General features: G+C 40.8%; 1 protein-coding gene across 5 annotated transcripts; it reads left to right on the top strand.

Moving 5' to 3' along the window:
* The first annotated feature begins 40 nt into the window (after nt 1–40).
* On the top strand, nt 41–16,262 carry LOC141008713 (serine/threonine-protein phosphatase 6 regulatory subunit 2-like). 5 transcript variants are annotated; one of them, XM_073481168.1, is made up of 25 exons: nt 114–129; nt 291–465; nt 3,831–4,000; nt 4,724–4,978; nt 6,008–6,194; nt 6,421–6,558; nt 6,655–6,720; nt 6,831–6,943; nt 7,277–7,390; nt 7,931–8,057; nt 8,267–8,419; nt 8,971–9,195; nt 9,311–9,375; nt 9,688–9,803; nt 9,892–9,977; nt 11,569–11,649; nt 11,797–11,894; nt 12,084–12,141; nt 12,311–12,438; nt 12,553–12,677; nt 12,791–12,935; nt 13,377–13,465; nt 13,622–13,805; nt 14,433–14,540; nt 14,774–16,262. In XM_073481168.1, exons 4-25 carry the CDS (start codon nt 4,752–4,754, stop codon nt 14,820–14,822), a joined length of 2,682 nt encoding a protein of 893 aa, XP_073337269.1. In that variant the 5' UTR covers nt 114–129; nt 291–465; nt 3,831–4,000; nt 4,724–4,751; the 3' UTR covers nt 14,823–16,262. The 5 variants fall into 5 exon arrangements, with proteins under 5 accessions (XP_073337267.1, XP_073337271.1, XP_073337270.1 ...); XM_073481166.1 differs by having other exon boundaries at nt 41–465; XM_073481170.1 differs by having other exon boundaries at nt 52–465; nt 13,625–13,805.
* The last annotated feature ends 1,346 nt before the right edge of the window (nt 16,263–17,608 follow it).

Genomic DNA, 17,608 nt, shown 5'->3' with positions numbered 1-17,608 from the left:
CCCCCGTGTAGGTCTAATGCGCGCTCTCGTAACCATCGTAACCATGTCGCCATTTTGATTCGAAAAATATGACTGAGTTTTTCCTGCTTTGCATGCTAAACTTAGCCCCGCGTTTGAATTACTTTGTGCGTGAGTACGAACCATACACTCTCTATCTATAATAATATGTATTGCTATTAATGTCAAGTAACCATTAATGTTGGGGAACTGTTCATTTGATAGACTTTGAGGGCACATTTGACTAACGTTAGCTAAGTTGAGCTAGCTAACTGTAGCCTGTGCTGTCGCAGACTGACCCTTCTTCAAAACAAATCACTATTCGCTCACGGGCTAATGTATGTTAGCTAACACAGCTAGCTAGTAGTTAGCTGGATAGCTAGTGACTTAGTGGCTGGCTGCTTGACGAAAAACTCCACCAACAGTCTAAAACAGACGGGAGGAATAGCAGCGGACTTTCAATCAAAGGTAAGTTTCGGACGGAAAGATCGTCATGAGTTTGTGCAACTAGCTAACGTTTACTCTGCTGCTGCATCGACAAAGTTGAACCTAAGTTGGAGAGCTATTTAAGTTGGCTAACTCAGCTCAGTACACGTTAACTGTTGGTAGCTAATTAGCTTACGTGCTAATCAGAGGAAAGGAGGAACTAACGTTAACGTTAGCTTAACTGAATGCTAACTTGATAACTTAGTGCCTACAATGGCCAGTTAACGTTGATTAAGACATTAACGTTGGCTAATCGGCTAACTTTGCCAAATAGATCACTTAACTGTTAACGCTACTTAACGCAACACAGCCGCTTAGTTAACTTTAACATTTATATTCGGGTGCCATCGAGATTAACGTAACTTATTTACCGGCTAATATGTTCCTTATATTACTGCATATTTCCTCAAATGTTTGATACCGTCTAGTACTTAACGAAATAACTAACGATAACCTGAGTAGTGTTCTTTGATGCAGCCATTCGGAGTTGGCTAAAAGGCCAACAGCAAGAAGCCTCGCTGAGTTGCACAAATCAAGTAACCTTACACACTGTCTACGGTAATTTGTACATTAGTAACCGGTGGATAAAAAAAGAAAGGGACCCTGTGATGAAACGACGCAATCTGACCAACCGTGACGACTAATTTTTGTAAAATAATTCTCTATTTTTTAATCCTGTATTATTTGGAAGTGGTGCCTCCACTGGAGTTGAAGTAAACAGAAATCTGAGCTCCTACCGCAAGTCAGTTGATGTGCACTTCATGCCAAGTCTATGGCAGCTCAGTCTACATTTCTGTAGCTACACACCAGTGTGTTTGTCATTGTTGGACAGTCTCAACAAAATGGGGACCGCCTTACCTAACAAAACATTACAAACTAGGTATACACATGCATCATTATTGTAATTGGTTGTTCTGTTATTTTTAAAAACATGGTGCAATTCAAAGTCTAAAGCAATGGCTTATTTTGTTTGACAGCCAACAAACCAAAGGTAATCAATAATGTGAATTGAATAAGCACCATGGCCTTTATTCTCGCAATGAACTCTTATCAATATTTTGGGCCCATCATCTGTGTGTCAAACATGAGATGAAGGCCTATTCACCTAATTTTACAACTTCAGTGCATCTAAGTGCAAGTAAGCAGCAACAGGCTGAGGAAAACTGCAGCTTTTGTTTGTCCTCTGAAGTGCACTGTTGCAGATGGGTTGATCATTTGTAGTGCATGTTGTACAAAGTGTCCAGTACGATATGATAAACATCCAGTCGCTACCAGTTGCATCTTTACCTACATTCAATAAATAAGCAGAACTCGTGTAAAACTGCTGGTTGAATTTCCTTTCACTTGATTTCACTCCTTTTTAACTTGCCTAATTACAGACTATTGTTGGCTCACAACATCCACACGTATGCCCTTTATGTGTGCCATTGTTCCTCTTTTCATCGTGTGTTATATGTGCCAGTAGACTGTTTTTGTTGAGGTTGCCTCTGGTGGGTTCTATTTTGGATGTAAAGTCAAGCATTTGCTTTCCTGCTCAGTGTCCACAGGGAGCGTTCAGTGGGTTATTATTGCACTTGTGTACTCTGTAAATGTATGCCAGATGGACACTGCTGCTGTTGCTGCTGCATGTGCAGGGTAGGGTCCTCCCCAGGAAAAAAGGAAAAGAAAAAGGAGGAAGCACTTTGATTTCCTCCTTCAGTTTTACTTCCATGACCAACAGTTGCTCAGAGACAAACATTATCTTTGACGTAGCTACAAGCTCTAATTGTTTTCTGTCACTTCTGGGGGGTTAGGTTGACTAGATTAGCTGCCACAGTAACCGCATGAGGAAAAACAAACTAAACATACTTGGGTAGCCACAAAAGCATCAAATACTTGCTCTCCCTCATTTAAGATGCATTCTCCATTTACCTCCTCTGATAGTGGGCATTAAAAATCCTCCGTTGAGGTGCCAAAGTAGATGTTGACTAGATGTTGTCCAAGTATAGAGTGATGAGCATGAACACAGCGACGGTGTAAAATAAAATAGAAGAAGTTGACAAAAAAGGTAGTGCCTGAAGCTTGCAATTTCCTTGTTAGAATGTCTTATAGGCCATCTTTGCTATTTTAGCCTTCTTAATTGCTATTGAATATTTCCATTGTGTTTAGTCGATGCGTCATGGTGATGGTGTGCACATCATAATTACATTTGTTGGTTTGAGCTCTTTAGGGTGTTTTTGTAAGTAAAGCCCGACCAATACTTGATTTTTTTTGGGCCGATGCCAATATTAGGGAGTATAAAATTCCAATATCAATATGTCCACTGATTATTTGTGCCACACTTGTGGCAAAAAATATATAACTGAGGAAGAAAATGTTCCAGTCAAACAATAAACTTTTTGGTCTAAATTGACATCAGTGCACTGAAACAGTAAACTTCACTGGGTAATTAAATTATATATTACCCCAAACATCCTTTTCTATTTATAAACCCTAAACAAGTTTCATATCGGCGCATATGTGGTCATTTTCCATCACAGCAGGGAAAACAAAAATATGTAAAAAGCCATAATTCTTACTGTAAGACTAATGGACCTCAAATACTGGCATTTTTTCAATAAGGAAACAAGAGTAACAAAAATAAATAACACAAATGTCAGCAGTTCTCCAGACTTTTTTCCCACAACAGTGTAAACAGCATAAATCACATGGAATCTGATCTTTTCAATTCTGTTTTGGGCCACTTTCATGGTCCTAAATCAGATACACATCTGATTTTTTTTTCCTGCACAACATCAGTCTAAAAACTTTTACATGACTCTGGATCGACATTTGTCACAACTCTGTGCTGGCAGTTTTTGTGAAGCCACTCACATCACGATCCCACCTCTCCTGACACTGACTCCTCATCCACACACACTTCTGTACAGAAGTAGCAGCCATTACTCCGCAAGACACCATAATTAAAAATTTGGCTCTCTTACTCCTCATCCTTGTTATCATGTGCTCACAAATTTACTGGATTCAACTGCACATCAACTTATAAATTAAACTGTAAATGCTGGCTTCAGTGGCCCCCATGTTTCCCTATGTGCTACATATGATTTCTTTTGGGCAAGCACGTCAGTTCAGGACTTGGACCAGATCACGTTGGCCAGACTTAAAAATTACGTGCACAGCTAAACACTTTTTTTTTTATGTGAGCAAGAAATCAGAATTGAGCACATGACTCATCATGTATACATTCACATACAGTATTTGTGCAGACATAAAAGTGTGTCTGAATGGTATGTTAACACAATGTCAAATTTCCTAAAATCTTGTTGCACCGTCGATGAATAATCTCTGCTGTTTTTCGTGTCGTGCAGGTTATGGTGAGCCTCTCAGTGTCTCATCTCCTAAAGAGGCCTGCGTTTTAAGAGGAGACCCATGCTGATAAATGCCAGGCCTCACCACACTCTCTGTCGTCTGCACAAACACAAATGCCTGCCTGCCCGTGGGGGAGGTCTGATTAAAGATATCCACATTTCATCCACTGGTACGTGTGAGTGGTTTATTTTGTGGCATTTCCGTCTTTTTGTAATTTTATTTGTGATGTATGGCTAAACTTACCTCTACCACAATAATGCAAGCTTGATTAGTGACTGAAGTGATCACCTTCACATTTTGTCACAACCATCCAGTATTTAATCTCGGGCTCAACCTTACTGTCATTTTCATAATGTTGATGCCCACCTTTTGTGGGCATCAACATGCAAATTTAGCCGAAACGTGGGTGTTCCTTTTATGGTTTTACATGAAACATCCAAGCAGAAGAGCGTCTGTTGTTCCTACTGCAAAATTTACTGCAACTTACTTTTATCAAAGTCTATACATGGCCAAAAGGCCCTACATTAATGCAGCATAAACTGGAATACTCTGTGTTAATGTGATTAGACTAATGTAATATGAAAATACTGTTTACAAGCCAATTTTTCAAGTTAATACAAGAACATTGTACTTCCTGTAAGGATGTACTGCGAGTGATAGTGCTGTGTTGTTGTTCCTGCTATTATTGGTTTAATCCTCTAGTTTACATCTTTGTTTACATCAGTTCTCTCCCCTGCTTCCTTCCCCACCTACGCATCCACTCTTCCCCTTCCTAACCCTTTCTTTCATTGTTCTGGTCACTGCTGGGCCTCTGTGTCCCCTCATCCTATTCCACCTCTGTGTTTCTCTTCCTTAACTTTCCCTCCTCGTCACTCTTCTTCCCATGGCCCAGGGCTGTGTCCCCTGTCCCAGCGGCCACCATGTTTTGGAAGTTTGACTTGCACACCACCTCCCACATCGACCAGCTGCTGGACAGGGAGGACGTGACGCTGAGAGAGCTGATGGAGGAGGATGATGTCCTGCAGGAGTGCAAGGCCCAAAACCGTCGGCTACTCCTCTTCCTCTCCCAGGACCACTGCATGCAGGAGCTGGTCAGCCTCATCACCACAGAGCCGCCCGCCGACCTGGAGGAGAGGAGCCGCTTTAAGTGAGTCCTCACAGTGATAGGGAATAGTGATGGGTTTCAGGATGCTCCACAGCATATGGGTATAGTCAGTGCAAACATCATAAACTACTAAAAAGGTACAATTTATTTTGTATTTTATTGTCACCCTTTACCAGGCAACTAAAAAGAGTTCTCATGCAAGAAATGCAACAGATTATATGAAATTACTATATAGTGTAGAAAATTGTTACCTATAACAGTTTCTGATAAAACATAAGCTTTATGTCTTGAGTGAATGCTGCAATGTGGAAACAGACTACCCACCATGTTGTCTAAGTGGTATTATTATTGGCACTGCTGTCAGTAAAAATGTGAAAACGCGATCTGTTTTGTTCCCCTCAGAGCAGCAGCTGCAAAAAACACAGAACTTTCCACAATTTTAGTTAAGCGATGGACCAACTTTTTTCAATCTAAATTTTGTCCATGATTTCATTAGACTGAAGCATCAAGGCGCAGTATGTACTTAGCTCAGTTCTTGTTCTAATGTAGTTCTTGTTAAGTTGTTATTTCAGTTTCTTAGTTCAGTTCTAGTGTCAGATAACCAAATAGATGGTACAGATAAATATTGAATATAGGATTTTTTTTTTAATTATTAAAGTAAATTTAATAAATGCATAATTCCCTACTTAACTACTGTTCTTTTTCTCTGCAATATTGTCACACCTAGTATAATTTATTTGGATTAACATGAATTAAAATTATGTATTGTCATTCATTTTTTTAAATTCATATTTTGTTTTGAAAGGAGAAAATGCTAAGATAACTTATTATAGAATATTAGATATTAGTTTAGTTTAGTACCCCTTTCTGTTATGATTTGATATATTCCGATATATTTATGCTCTGGTCACTCTGAAAGGAAATTTCCCACAGGATTTGTTGAATTTAAATTAAATTTCATGTAATCACATTTGTTTTGACTCTCTGAGATCATCAGAAAAAATTTCAGTAATGCAACTTGAGTGTCTTTAATGGCAGAGAGCCTTTTTCATGGTCATTTTGTTTTTCTAGGTTTCCTAATATAGCTTGTGAGCTCCTGACATCCGATGTGTCCATTATAAATGATAAGCTGGGGGCGGAAGAGTCTCTCCTTGAGATGCTGTATAACTTCCTGGAGCAGGACCCACCCCTCAACCCGCTACTGGCCAGCTTCTTCAGCAAAACCATTGGCAATCTGATTGCCAGGAAAACCGAACAGGTACGCTGAAAAAGATCATTGTTGACCAACAGTTTCTTGGGTAGAGCATGCAAATAAGCAATAAATAGGACTGTTGACCAGTGTTACTGTATAGATAAAAGTGACATACATTACAAAACAGAGGTTTGGTATTTTGCAAACCAAAGATGTGAAATAGCACACATTCATCCTGCTTCGGTCTGCTATTTGGAACCAGAAGTACTGAGCACTTAGTTTTGTTTTCCAGGTGATTACTTTTCTAAAGAAAAAGGAAGGCTTTATTGGTCTGGTGCTGAAACACATCGACGCCTCTGCCATGATGGACCTACTGCTTCGCCTCATCAGTTGTGTGGAGCCTGCCCCCTTGAGGCAGGAGGTCCTTCATGTAAGCTCTCTAAATATGTCTTTGTGTACTTTCCACAAGTAAACAACAGCCTTTAAAAGCCTTAAAAGTATCTAACACCTTCCATTTTTCCCCAAGTGGCTGAATGAGGAGAAGTTGGTACAAAGACTCACAGAGCTCATCCATACTGGCAAAGATGAGGAGGTGAGTGTCTGGCCTGCTGGGAATTGACCTGTCACTTTGTCAGAAAAGTACAGTCAACTGTAAGGGTTCATTTGTTAATTTAGAGTTTGTTTCAATGATTTACGTTTCAGAGACAATCAAATGCATCCCAAACGCTTTGTGACATCATCCGCCTTAGTCGAGACCAGGCCAATCAGATGCAGGAGAATATGGAGGCCGACCCGCTATTGGCTGTACTAGAGTCGTAAGTTGAAACCTTTGTCCCATCTACTGTTCGTTAATGCTGTCATATTATTGATCGATGTTTGGTCTTAAATGTCCACACAAGCAGGCATTCTAAATACACTAAAACATTATATATCGCTATTGGACTATTTTTCAAAACAATCCAAAATTTGTGCAAGTTTGACTTTGTGCTTCCTTGGTGTTCAACATCCCACCATTGAATTTCCACAACAATAGCAGACAAACTGGACAACCGTCTTGTTGGCTTTAAGAGGAGAACACGTTCTCTCGTAAGCATGTCACCATCATCTGTTTTGTTTGATTAATTGGCCACTTTGTGAACCTTTATCAGGCAGGAGAGTGTAGCAGGGCTCATCAAGAACATGTTTGAGGGTGAGAGGAGTGAGGCCTCCATCGTTAACGGAACTCAAGTGCTACTTACCTTACTGGAGACCAGGAGGTCTGGGTGAGTCTAAGTGTTTTCTGTCAATTTCTTAATGTTAGGAGCATAGTTAGTTTTGGTTCCTCTGGATCACGGTCATCCCAATGGTAAATGTTTATTGCAGTTAAGGGTTGGGCAATTGTTTCCAATTTGATATGTTTTGGTTAAAGGAGATTGCTGATACATGATCCAATAGCTCGAGGGTGTCAGGTGTAGGGGGGGGATTGGGTGATTACACATGGACCCACCAGATAGCCTCTCTAAATGCACAATATGGAGCACATTATAGAGTTATTTTTAGAATATCTTAGTTCTGATATAAAGAAATACAATCATGGACAACCCCTTTGATTGTAGATATGTGATCCAGTTGTCAGTCGGCACAAGCCTATTGTATTTACTCCTGTAAGGGTTCAGGAAAGTAAAGAAAATGCTTCCTTCTGCTTATATTTCAAAATACTGCTGACACAGTAGAAAATATCCCAAAGGCAACTCTGAACAGGTGGGACTTAACTAGACTTCAAGTGTAATGTGCTAATGGTTTCTTCTGCTTATGTCTCCCAGGTTGGAAGGGCTGATGGATCTGTATTCTCAGGGTTATGAAAGGTCTTACACTGTCAACAGCAGTATTTTAAATGCCATTGAGCCCCATTTAAAGGACTTCCAGCAGATTCTTCTGGATCCCCCCAAGGTAAATCCATAGAACAGTGCCAAGTGAAGCAAAATGGAATGCATATTAGGTGATTCATATTAATTGTTGCTGTTATACAACCTTGTTTTTCCTCTGTGGTGTAGCACTAGCACTGAAACTCAGGGTTCTTGTTTGCTGGTGTCAAAACGACAATTTGTGACTATATTACTATAATACTATTTGATATCCTTTTCTCATTCTGTCTGTAGAAAAGTGCAATATTGACGACCGTTGGCGTTCTAGAGCAGCCACTGGGGAACGCCCGCCTTCACGTGGCCCGGCTTGTGGCCGCTCTGCTGCAGACCAATTCCCCCAGTATCTGCCAGGAGCTCTGCAATCTTTCCACCATTAACATACTACTGGTAGGCTCAGCCTGGCTTGACTCTGGATATTGAAACTGTGGCTCCTAGTTGTCATTGCACACATACTGAGTTGATATGTGTTTGAGATATCGTATGTCTTTAGAAAGATGCCTTTTCCTGATTGTGTTTGTCTATGATATCTGAAAAAGTTTCATCAGGTTTACACAAGGTTGGTCATGAGGCCGGGAACACTGATTACCATATCACACCACCTGACCAAAGGGCAGTGGGTGTGACTTATTTGGATCTGGTTCATAGAAGACCATGAAAATTCGAGTGTAGTTCAGCACACAGGGGATTTAGTCCCTCCATTGTCACCCTGGTTACACAATATGGGGGTACTGGAGATCAAGTTGGTACCACTGTACTTTTTTAGATCCTTTTTAAAAGGGCACACTGGGCACATGGTCATTGGTTAACATGCCTACAAACTAAAAGGTGTTATTGGTACCTCTTGACAAGTGCATGCTGTTCAGGTCCACTCAGTTATTATGTCTTCTTACACTCTTTTCCAGCATGTCAGTAACTTTGCTCTTCATCTTTCTGAAAAGGATCTCTTCTTCAAATACTCTTGGAACAACTTTTTGCACTTCCAAGTGGAGCTGTGTGTGGCAGCTATCCTGAACCATCCTTCCTCAGAGGAGAGGCCCAGTCCAGGCCTGCAGAACCACGATGGGAAGCCTGCAGCATCCAACCCAGAGGTGCAGGGGGAGGCAGTGGAGACAGGCAGGACCAGTGACCCACAGACCTCCATCCACAATGCCCTTGTGGCACATGTAGGTGGCTTTGGCAGAACTTGAGTGTCTCTGCAGTTTTGTTTGCTGGGTTTTAATGCTCTTTCTCAATTAATTCTTCACTCGGCTTCATTCTGTGTTTCTGTTGCACCCTCAGCTCTTCCAGAAGTGTCAACTGGTACAGAAGATCCTTGACGCCTGGGAGGAGAATGATAAAATACAGTAAGAATGTTAATATATCCACATCATAGCTATGTGCATCATAGTACTTCTGCAGCTGCATTTTTCTGCATTATGGATGTCATGTATTGTTGAAATGTATTGTCTTACAAAATGTTTCTGTATTTTAATTTTTTTAATGTTTGCAATTAAAGTAAAGAGACTATATATGCTGCAATGTTAACATTGGTAACGGTTTCTGATGCTGTAACATCAATGCATTACAGATTGCTTTTGACAGTTGCAGTTGTGCTGCTGCAGTGAAGTTACTTTGCAAATTGAAGGTAATAATAAGTGTGTCCCTACCAATCTCAGGGCTGAGGGTGGCACCAGGAGAGGCAACATGGGTCATCTGACCAGAATTTCCAACATGGTGGTCCAGAACCTGGAGAAAGGACCTGTACAGGCCCAGATCACTGACCTCATCAAAGGTAATCTCATATTTGGTTAGTCCTGATGCCAGATAAGTTAACATTTTAACTGAAAGATCAGTGATAATGAAAACCTCTGCTTTTGCAGAGCTTCCAGAAGACTGTAGAGGTCGCTGGGAGAGCTTTGTGGACGAGACCCTGAGAGAGACTAACAGGAGGAACACGGTAGAACTGGTGAGATATCATTCAGTAGCACTCAGTCTCCTCTGTATCAATAGCTTGCTTTTAACTTCCACTTATTTCCTCTTTCCCAGTTAAGCCCAGGAGGGCACCCAGAAATGAGCAGCAGCCCATCTGAAAGTCAGAGCAGCCAGCAAACTAGTTTTTTCTATTGGGATTTAATTTAATAAATTTAGAAATATAAGCATAAACATGAGTCAGAAGTGTTGTTTTAATCAATTCACAACAGTGGTGGCCCAGATGATGGACTTAAAGTGTGACAACATCTGCTAAGTGAGGTCACACTGCACACTCACGTTTGCACTGCAAGAAAATGCATTTGCTACATTGTATACAGTAGCATTCAAAAAGACTGCAAGTCTGTATGGACTCACTCACTCAGTCATCGCTGTTTCACTCCAAGGTGGAGCATAGGCCACAATTGCTCGTTTCGGTGGGCCATCTCATTGAGTCTGTACAGGTGTAACCTGCCCTCATATCTGTCTCCATCTCTCTCATCCACGTATGCCTCGTGTTTCCATGACAGCGTTTTTCTGATACTGTCCTTCAGTTTTCTTCGAGTGTGACCGATTCATGACCATTTTCTTCTGCTGATATACAACTTTGACATAGGTCCTCATTTCTGATGGTTACAGCTACCAAATTCTCAGGATGCTTCTTAGACATTTGTTGATTAACACTTGGACTTTTCCTTGACATGGTCTTTGTAGTGCACAGAGTTTCAGATCCATAAAGCAAGGCAGTTAAAGACATTGGAGTTAAAGATTTACAGTTAATCAATGTTGTTATGTCCCTGGCCTTCCATATATTCTGTAAGATGGTAAATGCTTCTCTGGATTTTCCAGTTTTGGCTTTGTCGTCTTCATCTGTACCTCCATTAGTGCTTACAATACTATTAAAGTCTGTGTGCACCTCAGGTAAAACCTACATAGTGTGACAAAAGCTCAGTGGTATACTGCAGAAAGACAAAGTCTAGTCTCCCTGTTTTCCACAACATCAAAACAAAAAGATTATTAAATTGTTATGTTACAGTAAGGCCGGGTGATGTGGCCTTAAAATAAAATTGCAATATTTTTAGGCATGATGTATATCTTGATATTTTGAAATCTCATCAAAAGCACTTAAAATACTAGGACAGGCCGACAAAATCAAATATCACAATATTTTTGACCAAATACCTCTATTAATACGGCGACAATACTGTCAGGAGGATTATAGTTACTTTCATTAAATATTTACATGATGAGATTTTTTCTAAGTAAATATCAGTAATGTGTATATAATGACTAAGCATGTAAAGACGTAGTCACATTAGAACAAGTAGAACAGTCTATATGTTCAGGAAATTACATCACTTACTGTATGCAGCCTTTGAAATCAAGCAGAACAACACTTATGTCACATCCAAAATCTAAGACAATATATAATCTAATATCCTGATGACAATATGATATCCATATATTGCCCAGCACAGTTACTAAGAATTGACAAGCATTTGTCATTAAAATTGCAGCATGATATCGAAAATTGTAACTTGCATTTGAACTGTAAAAAGTTCACAAAACCTCTGCACTGTGTCCTGCAGGTAAGCACCCACAACATGCACTCATCCAGTGAGGATGACGACATGGAGAGCCCCTTCCCCAACGACCTGTCTCTCCAGCAGGTAGGACAGACGGACATTACCATGGAAACAAAATGTCACCTCACACCAATGATGCTTGTATTAGTAAAGAAATATCAATGTCCATGTCTGTTGGCCTCTTTTGTCCATAATGATATCACCTTAAAACGTTTCCTTTGACCCTCTCAGGCCTTCTCCGACTATCAGATCCAACAGATGACCGCCAACTTTGTGGATCAGTTTGGGTTCAATGATGAAGAGTTCAGCGAGCATGATGAAAATATCAAGTAAGTAGTTCAAGTATAACACGTTTCTGCATCCCATCCCCAGTCAACAGAGCAAAATGTCCTCCACACCAGTGCTCAGAGACATTTTTATTGATTCTTAGTTACACTACTTGATGTTATGTCAGTTGTAAGTGAATACTTCCTTGTGTCGGCTAATTGTTTAACATGTTTCTTGTTCTCTTTCCACAGTGCCACATTTGACAGAATTGCAGAAATAAACTTCAATCTAGATGCTGATGATAATAGTGTAAGTGTTTTGCATGTGTCTGTGTCATAAAAAATGTGTAATAATCAAACTCAATCTGCGGTTCCTCTCAGTAATATTGTTGTTTATAGCTACTTCAATAACATACTTGGTAATCTGTCCCTGTCACAGAAAGAAATATGACTTAATCTATATGTCTGTTTGTACACAGGCCAATGCGGCTGCTTTTGAGGCCTGCTGTAAAGAGAGGATACGCCAATTTGATGATGCTGAAGAAGAAGAGGACATTTGGGAGGAGAAGGAGATGAACTATGCAACACAAGCTAAATCCAGAACAAGGTAAACCTCAGAGTGATTTCTAGTTTTTGTTTTCCTCACTGCAAGCATTTCTGTGTTCTGCCTGTAAATCCTTCCATCTTTCCTCAACTTGTATCCATTGTCATTCTTTTCCAGGTTCGGGGTCTCTCAAACCTCAGAGGGAAGCTCCAGGAGCAGCATGGAGAACGGAGGCAGGGAGCGGGACCGCGGATCTGAATCTGATGAGGACGAATCTGATGAGCAGAACACATCAGATTCAGGTAGATGAGAGGACAGAACTCAATCAGATGTCATGTAAACCCAGGAACAGCGTTTCAGAATCGGCTTTTGTTTTTGTCTGAAAGAGTCTTCTTTTTTTCTGTTTTGTTTCCAGGTCCAGGCTGGACAGCAAATTTCAGGGACTCTAGAGGGACTGCAGCCTCCCAAACCCCAGCAGGGTGGGAGAGCTCAGGTGGGAGCGGAGCAGAGACGCAGGGAACTGGCTGGGCCAACTTCACTGAGTTCCAGCCTTTCTCCGGGTGAGGAGAACATCTGTTGACCCCAATAAGAAAGTTTCCCAGGATGAATTGAACAACAAATTAATTTTAGATTTTCTAGGTGCGATAGTTTATAGGTTTAATTGATGCAGCAGGCATCAAGGAGCGGGAAAAAGTGGTTGAAAAGTGTCTTTGTTAGAGAGCGATTCTTCTGACACACCTCATAACTTTTGCAAAAGGGCAACTGACAAGTTCTGGGTCTGAAAGTTATAAAATTGCAAAAAATAAAATAAAGAAGCATTAAAACCAACAGAACATTAGTCTGTTAGAGAGGATCTATAAATGGTTTTAGTTTCAATACTGGCAGAAAAATGACACAGACCATTCTTCAAAATTACAAGAAATACAGTCACACAATGGGAGATTCTGTGAAAACAACTGTCATCGTTCACAACTTCTTAACACGGTTTTCTGTTTCCACAGTACAGAGACTGAGCCCAGGTGCAGCTCTCCTGCAGACACAAGCAGCAGTGATGCAGATAAACAAGCCAAACAAAACCACGACAAGAGTGGTGAGCCTTTACCTCCGTCCTTAGAGCTCAGCTGACTCACTGAATACAACTGAACAACCTGTGTCTGTTGGAATGCACATTCCATCCTCTAAACACACGTTTTAATTGCCTGACAAACACAACACACTCATTTCTTGGGTCTTTTGTTTATGTCAGCAGATGTTAGTGCCTCCTCTGGTGCTTGGCAGGCGGGAGAAGGGAGGAAGGCTCCTCTCGTGGCCTCAGACAGCAGCTCCTCCGGTGGATCCGACAGCGAGGAGGATGACAAAAACGCCGGTGCCCCTCCCGCTGCCACCAATGCACCCCACGTCCCCGGCAACAAGACAGCTGACCTCAAAAGGTTTGAATCTTTTAGAAAGCCTTGCTGTCAGATGCTGAGTGTTTTATTCCCCTGTTGACCAGTCCACTCTGCAGCCATACACAAAAGGCTGGTCTGTGTGTGTATAGACATCTATATTTGAAACATAATCACCACATTGAGGTAATTATAGACTGGACTGGGATTTGAAATTACTGGATTCATTCAGTATTTCCTTTTCTAAGTAAAGTATATCCTGGGAGCTTCTATGGTACTCTGAACACAGTTACAGTGAGATTCTCAAGTTAAGAAAGGTTGAGAAGTTACTGGGTAGCAAATGCGTTGACTTTTTCCAGGAGTCTGAAGAATTAGTTAAGTTACAGTAATTATTATCACCCCACCTTAATTGTAAGGTCAAAACAGGTCAACGCATACACGCACACGCACGCACGCACGCACACACACACACACACACACACACACACACACACATACACACACACACACACACTATAACAGAAATATAAGTAACACTTTTTAGTTCCTCTGATCATTCACACAGTCCAAGTTGTGTTGTAAGTTATCTTGCAAAGACTGCTGAGTAATACATGATGTTTAACTGCACTGTCACTGAGGATGTCTGTCTGTCTGTGTGTGTGTGTCCTGCAGTGAGGAGAGTCCGGTGTCTCTGGAGAAACTCTCTCTGTCAGATCCTCCTAAAGTGTCAGAGCCGCGCCCTGCTGGGGATTCACCTGTAACCACACACACTGACAGGAAGTAAGTGGGCGCCTTTTCACTCTGTGCAGACGGTTTCTTGGATACATTTATGAAGAGGGTTAGGGTATATATACTATATATCTCAATGTTTTGAAATCTCCTCTACAGCACTTCTTAAATGTTAGGAATGGGCGACAAAATGAAAAATCACAAATAGTGACAATAGTGATTTTAGTAGCTGCTCATCCTCTCAGTTTGTGTGTATGTGACCGTTTCCTCTGTCATCATCACAGAGAGGAAACTCCTCCACCCCAGGAAGTGTCGGTCAACGGGCCGGTGTGAGCGCAGCGAGCTGAATCCATTGGTGACGGTGCCGCTGACTGTCAGCCTCCTCCAGAGTGACTCCCCTAAATAACCTCACTGCAACTACGGTGTTTTTACTGAATCACTCTGCCATGTTATTGGACCTGGACACTGCCAATCAACACCAATAATGAGGCGGCGGAACATGTAAAAAACAAAACAAAAAAAACAGAAAAATAACAAAAAAAACCAACAAATCCAACAGACAGAACGGAGTGTAGAGGAATCATCTTCAAAGCCTTTTTTCTGATGTTGCACATAATTACGTGCGGTTTTAATGTAGCAGCGATCTTTGAAATGACAGAATCCGAGGGGTAACATCATCATCATCGTTATTTTTTTAAAGATTTGTCTCCTACTTGGTCAAAGCTGTTGGAGTCCCGTTGTTAGGGATTTTACATGGTCACCCCTGAATGGATAGCACAGGCTAACTTTTAACGATGCCTCAACAATAAATACCTTTTTTTGAAAACATTTTTTTTCTTCAAGCTTAAGAAAAAGCACTTATGCAGCCATTTACTGTACATTATAGCACAATGTAAGTGTTCTACCCTCATCTCTGCTGGCTGTCTTATCTGTCCTCTCACCCAGATCAACGTTTTTATCCGTTGTTTTTTTTCTCTTTGGTTGCTGTTGATGAAACATCTCTTGTTGTCGTACATCACCAGGTTTCTGAATGTTTTAAAGTGCTTCAGGAAGGTCCGCCGAGGAGGAGGAGGTCGATGAACAGAGCTCTAATAGTATTACTGTCTTTTGCTCATGTGCAATAATGTCAATTAGCCATTTTATTTAAAAGGAAAAAAAAGAAATTCAACATTATCTCTTTTTAAAAAGAATCAATCTAGACTCATTTGATGTAGGTTTGGGCAAACAAATTTGGATATAATCTCAACTTGATCTTTCAGATTTTTAAATTTTTATTTTCTTTTTGTTTTGTTTTTTTCTTTTTAGTGCATGTATAACCGGTTCTCTGTTGACCTAGCTAGTGAGCTAAGACCTTCTGATTGTATTGACTTTTAAGTTCTTATTGCTATTCCCCTTAAATCAACCAAACATTATCTACCTATATACAAATATTATCTACATTTAAAAGTAATTTTACAAGCAATCTTGAGATTACTATTGTTGTCTGTTCCTTTTTTTTCTCTCTCTCTCTCCACCAAGCACTTACTCACAGGACGAGAGTGGCATCTGGAGTGACGCTGTATGTTTTTTTTTTTTTGTTTTTTTTTCTTTTTTAAAGTTTAATTTTATTTCTCTCTGAGCAGCAGGATTGGAAATAGGGCAGGTCTGGGTTCTGCAGAGCTCCAGGCCTCTTTGGTGTACTTACTTAAATCATTTGACAGCGATCAGGTTTTACGATCATTGTTAAAAGAAATTTGAAATTAAAGTGTCTGGTTGACCACATTAATACCAAAAGCTTTGGCTCTCACCGTCTGGTTGTTGTCTGTCCAGCTGTTCATGTGAATGATGTTCAGTTTAAAGACACCGCAGCACCCCCGCAGGTGTTTTCAGCTCTTCTGGGGGTTAGACCTGCGCGCGATTACCTGAGGTCACTGGACTCCACATAAGGATGATAAAGGTGTCTTTTCTCCCGCCCCAACAGGTGCAGCAAAGCTGTCGGGAGAGTGAGGGAGATGTCAGTCAGTCTGCACAAGCTCACTGAATCCTGAGAGGAGATCTGCAGGGAGGTCAGAGGTCAGGGTCAGCTTTAGAGCAGCAGCTGCTAAACCCAATACCAATGTCTGTCAGGTCTTTTATCATACAAACTAACTGACATTTGTAGAATGAAAGTCAGATTAAATTACTACAAAATCTCTAGTTTTTATACACATTATCTTTTTAATTTAAGGCAGCAGTTTGCTTCAAAAACCTGATATGAAAATCAACTTCAATCAACAGAATTGGAACTCACCTGAGATGGAGTGTCCTTTCTAGCTGACAAGTAACTGCACTATTTGGGAAGTTAAACATAGTGTCGGAGTGTCTTTGAATGCACCGCTGAAGAGACTTAAAATGCAGCTCCAGATCCTCACAGCAAAAATATAACTTTGCTCAAAAACTCAAAGGCAACAAGTGTTGACAGTGGTGGATAAACAGTCAGTAAATCAGTAACAGTAAATCAGTCTCCCATTGTCAAAGCATCTTTCAGCTTATTGTTGTGCTTTTTTACAGCCTGCAACTTTGCTGCTTTGGTTCAGTGTCACCACTCGTCATTTACAGCAGCAGCAGGAAGCTGTTTTCATCAAACAAGCTCAGATAAACAGCACAATGTACAAAACCAGAGGCCTGTACTACGAAGCACTTCCAGCATTACCAGGCACGTTTCTGTTATCTGACTTCAATAAAACTAACAGTTGCAGTCACGCGCGTGGTCACACGTCGATAGGTCAACCCAAGTTTAGTCCTGTAATGTCACTGACCCATTATCAGGGCTTTACAAGTAGATCTGACCACAGTTACATTTGTGTATTCCATTAAATTAATGTGTGGATTAGACTTATTCTTATGGCGTGTGTGACAGTTTTAGCTTTATTCTCTCACCTGCAGCCCTCGTGGTGTAAATAAATATCATTCAGAGCGGTACCATCTGTCTTATAACAGATACAAGGCTGTAGTGCTTCAATCTTTCCCTGTTGTAAGATGACATCAGTATAAAAAAGCATGATAAAAAGGCTTCGGCATTGTTTGCAGCAAACAAGGTAAAAATGAGATGTGGACAGGAGGGGTCATCCTACATGAGTACACCTGTCACGATCTGCTCA

This window comes from Pagrus major, chromosome 14 (genome assembly GCF_040436345.1).
Source record: "Pagrus major chromosome 14, Pma_NU_1.0".
Lineage (NCBI taxonomy): Eukaryota > Metazoa > Chordata > Actinopteri > Spariformes > Sparidae > Pagrus > Pagrus major.
This window is presented reverse-complemented; position numbering and strand designations above follow the sequence as displayed.